This window comes from Columba livia, chromosome Z (assembly GCF_036013475.1).
Source record: "Columba livia isolate bColLiv1 breed racing homer chromosome Z, bColLiv1.pat.W.v2, whole genome shotgun sequence".
Lineage (NCBI taxonomy): Eukaryota > Metazoa > Chordata > Aves > Columbiformes > Columbidae > Columba > Columba livia.
Window position 1 is genome coordinate 67970492 of NC_088642.1, and position 8691 is coordinate 67979182.

An 8691-nucleotide genomic window follows, 5' to 3' on the forward strand; every position below is an offset into this window, starting at 1 on the left:
TGCTGTTCCAGGCAGCTTGTTCTGCAATTGTTGGGAGAATACACTTGAAGGGGCAGCAGGAGAAATGATGTGATACAAACTGTGCTGAAATCTCAATATTGACAGCGGCAGTGTTGCTTTTGCAAGTTTGCTAAGGCTGTGAAAGAGCTCCTGCCTATTTAGCAGAGCTCATTGTCAGCCATAGTGTGTTGAATCCCTTCCTTGGCAAGGCCAGCAGGGTGGCTTTTGTAAGTGGCTCCCAACAAGTCCTCAAAGGGCCTTTGCTCAGCTGGGAGAGGCAGAAATGGGATTATTTCATTGCTTGACTTCCTTTGGATCATGTACAGTAAGCATCAGACTTAGCAACAGTGGATCCCTCTTGTCTACCAGCACAAACTCTAGTCCCCCAGAACACCATGTGGTCATCACAGCAGGTCCTTCCCTCTGTCTGCAGCCCAGATATTCACAGTTGTGGCTGGTGGAGAGATTTCATTGTCAGAGGAAGCTGTGTTTGGGGTATATGTATGTCCCCAAAATGCTGACCCTGCAAATGACTTTTCCGAGCTGTATTGCGCTCGGGAAAACTTCAGCTCTGAGTAGCTGGCAGAGGAGAGGGCCAGCTAAAATACAAATGAGAAAACTAGAAGTGCCCCAACATTACTCATGTTTTCAGATGAAGACTGCTTGGCTCTGTGCAGTCCAAGCAGGGATGCGCTGGGGGTGTGGGGAGGTGAATGGTGGTGTTTGTTGACACCTTTTGCTGCACATTATCCTGCCTCTTGCACCTGGTGTCATGGTGATCTGCCAGTGCAAGAGGTGCCATTCATGTGATGGGCCTCAGGGACAGGCTTCTCCTGCAACTCCCAGACCTCTTGGCCAAAGCACCAAGCAAACGGTGACGAACTGGTGCCACAAAACATAAGGAGGAACAGCTTATGGAACAGCAAAGTGCCTTTGTGGTAGCATGCTTGAATTTTAGGGAGAGATTTGCCCTTTGTTTATTTTAACCACTGTGCCCATCTGGGGGTCAAGATTTGTTCACATGGGTCTGTTTATGACAAGTATTTATGTCTGCATTTTTCTGTAGAAAGTGGTGTAGTTATTAAAAGAGAAAAAAGAAAAGATTATTAAAAAAACAGTTTCAAACATGGACTTTCTGTGAGTAGCGGGGTTATTTTTATAAATGGAATCTTTGCCCAAATATTTCTAAGCCATTGGGTTCCCACTGCTTGTTTGCAGCTGGCAAGAATGCCAGCAGAGTCCCCTGAGCACATTTCAATGTGCATTTGCATATTGGTTTTGCAGTCCTGAGCCTGAAAAACACAAATTGGCAGAAGTTTGGCTTTGGGGCTCTTACAGTCTTTGAATTTTGTTCATGCCACCACCTTGTGCATTTCAACCAAGCCAGCAGAGCACAATGTCCACTTCCAAGGCTACAAAGATCAATTCAAAGCCCACCACCACCACCCCTGCTTGTCATTGAGGAGAAACATGGTGTGCACTGCCACGCTTTGGGTGACTGTCACCTCCTCTGCTGCTGCCTGAGGGGTCGGTTTGGTTCTGCGTGGGGCACAGCTCATCTCAGAGCTGGATGGTCACAGTGTGTGGCACCTGCGCGTGTGAGCAAGGGTGGTGAGGATGTGCAGGCTTCTGCTGGACTGGACCCCTTAGATAAAATCCCACCAATGGCCATTTTTTTGTCATTTATTGTATTCCCCTCACTGTTTTTGTGTGATGTTGAATCAAGTTGGCTACTGGGAAGCCTTGGCTGTTTGTTTGCTGTCTGCAAGATCATGTTCCACTTCTGTTAGGAAACTTGCTACATTGGAATAAACAAAGGAGCACATCTGAGCCTTGTGAATTTATGACAGCCGGGGGGCTCGGTCCCACCTTTATATGTTGTTCTGCGCTTCCACAGGGAAAAGTATTGCGCTGTGGACCCCCACCCCGGGCAGCATGGCATGTATGCGTCTTTTCCTGGCTTTGGAGTCTGCAATAGCTCAAGCCTTGTTCTCCTTTTCTGTTTCTGTAGCCATCCTTGGCATGCACACCTTGATGAGTAACCAGCAGTACTATGAGGCACTGGGGAGCAGCACCATTGTGAACAAAGAAGGGCTCAACAGTAAGTGATTTAGAGGGTTGGCGAACTTTGAAGCTGCTAGCAGACGCAAACGGGGAATTATTTTAGTGCTGAAAGTTGGAGCCGTGACTGTGGGAGCAGCCTGTGCATCCGGTGCATCCTTGTCCTGTGCAAGCCATTGTGGTTTCATCCACTGCCGCGGCACCGCCCGGAGCTGTCACAGCCTGTGGAACAGCCCCATGCAGGCGGTGTGCCCTCCACCACCAGGTTTTGGACCCTGACAGCATGTTGCAGCAGGCACCAGCTGTCCTGTGCTGGTTGTCCCCACTGCCAGGCAGCGCTTCTGGATGCACATGGGCATCAGTGGAGCTGCCAGGTGCTTGTTGGGTCTTTCAACTTGTGTCTGTTTGTCACGTCGCACTTCCCTCTCCCAACACGGCTTCTGGAAGAGGAGAAACTCACCCAAAGAAGAGCATGCTGCTGCTCAGAGTGCTTTTGGTTTCACATGTCTTGCTTTTCACTTGTAGGTGTGATTAAGCCCACTCAGTACAAACCAGTTCCAGACGAGGAACCGAACTCAACAGATGTGGAGGAAACTCTGAAACGAATACAAAGCAATGACCCTGACCTTGAGGAAGTCAACCTTAACAATATTATGGTATTTGCTCCTTTTTACTTTTCTCTCTTAATAACAGGACCAAACATTTGATACACAGAAGGCAGAGACCAAGACTGTTTTGCTGCACAGTGTACTGTAAGACTGCATGTAGCCAGACAAGAAACACCAGTGCTTCCCATCACTGTTTCTGGGCAGTAGGGGTTGTTACCTGCTGTGGAACAACGGTGTGGGATTAGTAGCAGGACAACTCCTGTACATGCCTAGAAGAGCAGGGCTGTGTTGAGGGTAGTTTGGGAGACCTGTCTCCAGCCTGCAGTTAAAGGTGTTCCAGGCTGCTTTAATGGTATAGTCAGGTGCATTTGGTGGAGGGGCTGTTCAGAAGGATATAGTGGTTGGGGGGAAAAGCCTTCCTAATCCTGACACTTGTCCTGAAAATACGAAGACATCTCTCTTCTTGCAGGTAGCCCTGTCCCTCTCCCACCTGTCCCTCTGTGGGACTCCTTTACTTCTTGTAGGAAGCAAATCAGGACACAGCACCACGTCTTTTGTTCCCTCTGGGACACATATGCATACTAAAAAATACAGTTTCCATCTGTCATCCCTGACTCCAGGACTCACATCCCGTGGGGTCTGTTGAATGATGATACATTTAAATAGCAAGAAAGTGGTAAACTGCACATGCACATTAAAAACACTTGTTCCATGCCACCAGCAGCTCTCTGTAACAAAAATACTTTTACTTTCACGTATTTGATCCTGGCTAGTGACCTTGAACGTCCCTTGAGGACAGCAGGCTGAGGGCGTGACAGGCAGGCACGTTTTTTGTGTCAGACTCCAGATTTTGGGGTGCGGTTTGGAGATCTGGGGAGTGGCAGTGGATATGGTGAGCTGCTGGGCTCTGTGTTACAGCTCTGCAGATGGCTTTGGCTACAGATGATTCCACGTACTGGGATCCAAATGGTGTGGCAAGAAGTCCAGGCTGAGGATGCCACTTAAAATTTTAGACAAGTGAAAATTCGTGCATCTGAAAAGGGTATCTAAAGTGTTTGATGAGTGAAAAATACTCATTTTGTAGGAACTCTGAATAAGCAGCAAGGATTTAGTTTTCTGGGCTGAGACCTAGCATGGCAAACATTGGCCTGAAAGATGTATAAATCAGTCAGAGGTGTCTGTGGTTTTTAGTACAAGGAGGTTGTTTCAGGTCTTTCTGGATCAGGCCCCGCAGGTGGATGTTTTCCTGAACATGACGTGATTGTTGCTCCATGCTGACATTAAAAAGTGCTGCAGCAGTGCTTTGTGGGCTTGTGGATCCTAATTACGTACATCCCCACAACACCTGCGGCTGGAAGTAGCTGAGTTTCTGGGTAATTAAATTAAATACCAGAGACATTTTAGCTTCACATCAAGGCAGTGAGCTATCAGCAGAGTGAGAAATAGGATCAAGCCATTATAGCAAGAGAACGTGTAAAAACATGTATTGACCCTGTCCTAAGTTACTTCGGTGCATTTGGTGATTTGGCCATGCTAATAAATTTGAAGTATTGTTTAAATGCATTGTGTATACCTTCATATGGATGATGGCATAACACAGGTTTTCTGCATTTCTTTTTACAGAATATTCCCATACCAGTTTTAAAAGCTTTTGCAGAAGCGCTGAAAAATAACACCTACGTGAAGAAGTTCAGTATAGTTGGGACACGGAGCAACGATCCTGTTGCTTTTGTAAGTACTGTCAACTCACTGACATGAAGTTGTGACAGGAGCTGTTCTTGGGCAAGGTGTTTTCAGAGTAACGGACTGACTGCTTTTGCACCTTACGTCACGTTTGGCACATTCTGCACCTCTGGTGTCTGGTGCAGGTGTCAGCTCCAGGAGCGCTAGTGAAAGCCAGGATAGGCTTTGGTTCCCTTGCTTCCTTTTTCAGGTGCAGAGATTTCAGGGCACAATTCTTTAATCCCATTCGGTCTCCTGTTCATCCTCAAGGATCTCCTGGGAAAGGAGCAGGAGACAAGAACTGACTCCTAGTGACATTGCATAAAAACAGTTTGTCTCTCTTAATTTCTCCTATGTCAGGGCCCACCCATCCACCCCCTTGCACATGTCTGCTCTGGCTCTCATATATTTCTTTGTACAGACCTGTGCAGATGCAGGACTCTGCATTTCTTATGCATGGCCTCTGTGGGTGATGAAGGGTCTTTTTGGCTGCTGTGAGCAGTCTTAAATATCCGTGGGGATGCAGAGGGATGCTGAGGTATTACACCTGACCCTCGTGCTGCCTTCCAGGCTGCATCTTTGCACACTCCTCCAGCACCACTGTAAACAATTTTTGCCCTCCTTCACCCAGGCTACCCCTACGTACCTCCATACATACACGCACTCCAGTTTCCTGCTAAAAAAACCTTTTTGGAGGGTGAGTACAGCCCTTGCATTATTTCAGGCACTCTGGACTGGGGAAGAAGCCTTGCTTGAGGGCCCATGGGGCACAGCAGAGCTAGGGGAGCTGTGGAGCCAAGTGCCATGTGAGTGGGTGCAGGCCAACCCTGCTGCTTGGCCATCACCTTCTGGTCCTTCTGTTTCACGATGTACATGGGTCCTTCCATGCCACTTATGAAATGAGATCATTAGATCAAGTTCTACTCTTACCCGCAGCAGAAGTGACTAATGTGGTTGTGGCGCCACTTGGGAGGACATCTTGGATGTGCAGAATCCTTTGTTGTTCAAGGCAGACGAGCTCTCTCTGTGTGCTGTGATCGGAAGCATCTTTGCCCCATGCAGAAGGAGCAGTGCAGGCAGCGAGCTGGCCAGGCAGGAGGCAGGGCTGACACTGCCCAGCATCCCTGCCGTCACCATGCTGGATTTAGCAGAGGGACAGGTCACACTGTCACAGGGCAGCCACAGGTGTGCACTGTCACCATTTGGGGTGGCCTTACGGGTTTCTCCAAACAAGGTTTTGCTGTGGCCTCCAGCATGCTCACATTCAAGAATCCCTCTCTTCCCACCCGCCTCTGCCCACACAGGCACTGGCAGAAATGCTGAAGGTGAACAACACACTGAAGAGCCTGAACGTGGAATCAAACTTCATTTCTGGGTCGGGGATCTTGGCTGTTGTCGAAGCGCTCCAAAGCAACACATCGCTGGTAGAGCTGCGCATTGACAACCAGGTAAATGAGCGTGCACAAGCAGGAGCTCCGATCAAGTGAACGTCTCCTGGTTGCAGGAAACTGAGTAGCTGGTCAGGGTGCGGGATGGCAGCCCTGCCAGGCTGCTTTGGAGACGTTCCAGCCCCTTGTTTCTGCTGCAGTTCCTGCGCAGTGTGTGGTACTACCACAGGAATTAACAAAGGCTGTGGCAGTGCGAGCAGCCTTCCGTGTTCCTGGTGCTGCCCTGGAGAGCAGTGAGGCACCTCTCCAGTATCATGCCATGCTCCGACCTCTCATAGGGGCTTAAATAGTCATGTGTATTCAGTAGAACTGAAATTTTTGCTGCTATGCACAGAAGAGAGCTCCAGAGCATGCAGTGGTACAGATGCTGTGGCAAGTTTAGCTGCCGCAAAAAGTCAGGGGGTAGTACTGAAGCAGCTGAGCTATGGGCAGCTCAGGGACAGGTGACTGGGAGTTGTGGTTTTTCCAGACATCTCTTTGCTGCAAATCCGTCCAACAGATAAAGTCTTTGAAGAAGAGGACTTGTGGGCATGCTGCTCAGCTGCACCGGGAACAAGCCAGCAGTTTGTTTCACCAGCTCCGAGTAACAAACACCAAATGGACCAACAGGTCCAAAGAAGGGGGGAAGGGTTGGAGATGTCAGATCGAGGTGCTTGCTCTCAATTACCCGCTGACCCGACCAACTTGCTTTTCTGTTTTCTATTTGCAAAAGAGCCAGCCCTTGGGCAACAAAGTAGAAATGGAAATCGCTAACATGTTGGAAAAAAACACCTCCCTGCTGAAGTTTGGGTACCATTTCACTCAGCAAGGTCCCCGGCTCCGTGCCTCCAATGCCATGATGAACAACAATGACCTAGGTGAGTCGGGCTGGCTGCAAGCCAGGGAGCGCGGGAAGGTCCCTCCCTCTGCCTGCGGGCAGTTCCTGCTGGTAGAGGGGCAGAGCTGCTCACCTGAAGGCTCCAGTGGATGTGCTTTTATGAGGGATGAGTCGTTGAAGGGCCTCATGATACCTCGCCCCTCAAGGAGGAAAGCAGCTAAGCAGCTTCCAGTGACTGGCTCCCTAAGGCAGCTGCTGTCAGCCAGGCAAGGGGTTGTGCTGCAAACCTGGAGACACGGGGCAGCTCAAACTCCCAGTAGAGGCCGCGTTTTTGGCAGTAACAGCGGGTCTTGTTGGGAAGGAGCGAGAGCTGCTAATGTGCTTCAGTACGGCACGTGATACAGCATATGGCACGTGGGGTGTGAGCTGCCAGCACTTGTGATAACTGCCAACTGCTTGTCTTCCTCCAGCTTCATTCCCACTTTAATATGGAGATGAAAAGGGGTAGAGTTGAACTTTGACAGCAGTGGGACTTGGCCCATCCCCTTCAGCAAAATAAACTGCAAAGTGTTTCTAGGGAGAGGTGGAGAGCCACATGGCTTTGAGTTATCTTTAGACTCTCAATGAAGTGATCAGAAGTGCTTGTGAAGCAGAACGTGGGCAAGTCCGCAAACGGCCGTTGCAGCCAGTGGGTGCGGCAGAGGCTTTCCATCGCGTGGCTACGGGCTGCTGCAGAGCACTGGCCGTGCGTCCAGCGGGGCCGTGCTGAGCGCAGCGCACCAGCCACGCCGTGCCCCGCAGCTCCTTGCTGCACAGACAGGGCAGTGACAAACACAGCAGCACCAAACTCCTTCTCTGCAGTGGTGGACAATCGTTCTGGGAGGAATAAGTAAAAGTCTGCAGTTTCTCCTTTTGGTATGTTAGGGAGAATGGCTTCTTTGGGAGCGGTTTTCAAGACTCAGATGCTCCCAGGGACACCCCTCACCAACCGGCTGCTGGGTTCTGCCTGACACATCTGCAAAGCAAGGGTTAACGAGCAGGGGTTGAAGAAAGACCTAACATCTAAATGCCAGTCATGAAGAAATGCTTGAAAACTGGAACCACATATTTTAATGTGCACATGGTTCACCACAGACAGGGTCTTCTGTCCCTTTGTGGATCAACTTCAGGTTTAAAAGACATGAAAAAACAGTTTTAAGTGGCTGCCATATTTAGACAGATGACAAATATGTTGTGTTTTGAAAATTTAAAAAAATCTTGGTTCAGCCCGCACCGTGCTCCTAGGAAGCACAGCCAAGCACAGAGGTATGCGCCAGTTCTTCAGGGAACACACACAATACTCAGCACTACGGTTCACTGCATATTTATTCTGCCTGTGGCTGCATTCCTGGTCACTAGAGGGTCACTACCAGGAAAGGCTTGCTCTGTTCTGTCCTTTGGAACAGAGCAACGTTTTTAATGACTGTACAGCACCTGGCATTCAAAGTAATCTGCTGGAAGACTCAAATCTAGTGTTTTAATTGTTCCTGCTGTTAAAGAGAGGAATTCACAACTTCCTTTTAGGGGACTGTTGTGCATTTTGCCTCTGTGACCATTAAGATCTGCACTTTTTGTTCTGGTTCTTGTTTGCAGCTCGTACTCATTGGTCTGATGGTCTCTGGCAATAGCGTCTCAGCTGCACACCTGGACAATGTATAAGTATAGAAAAACTTTATTTTCCTGTCAGCAATAGCTCTCTGCTTGTGCTCTGCTCCGGTGCTCTTGCGTACCATCACCTGATGCTACCAGAACTTGGGTTTGGCCCTATAGCTGCTGTTCTCTGTGATGCTCTATATGAACCAGCTATGAAGGCTTTTACATTCATCCTTGTGAGCTAACTTCTGCATCCTCTTTCTACCTTTCTTTTTTTTTTTTCCCTTTTTTTCCTTGCCCACATTTCTTGAAAAAGTCACAACTGTAGCTGTCAGAGCTGTAAATCAACTTTAAGAGTAGATGTGAGACTGCTCTGACTATGTTAACCATGACTGGAGGGTTG

The 8691-nt window shown here is 48.9% G+C and overlaps 1 protein-coding gene across 5 annotated transcripts in view; it reads left to right on the forward strand.

Moving 5' to 3' along the window:
• TMOD1 (tropomodulin 1) overlaps window positions 1-8691 on the forward strand; it is a 29071-nt gene that overhangs the window by 18448 nt on the left and 1932 nt on the right. For 3 of the 5 annotated variants that reach the window (XM_065046277.1, XM_065046276.1, XM_065046278.1), the window contains exons 5-9: window positions 2012-2101; window positions 2587-2717; window positions 4293-4400; window positions 5696-5839; window positions 6552-6696. In XM_065046277.1, the coding sequence (XP_064902349.1) occupies window positions 2012-2101; window positions 2587-2717; window positions 4293-4400; window positions 5696-5839; window positions 6552-6696 (618 nt within the window). Of the gene's footprint in view, window positions 1-2011; window positions 2102-2586; window positions 2718-4292; window positions 4401-5695; window positions 5840-6551; window positions 6697-8288; window positions 8349-8691 lie in introns of all 5 variants that reach the window. The other 2 variants (XM_065046279.1, XM_065046280.1) reach the window with 1 other exon arrangement.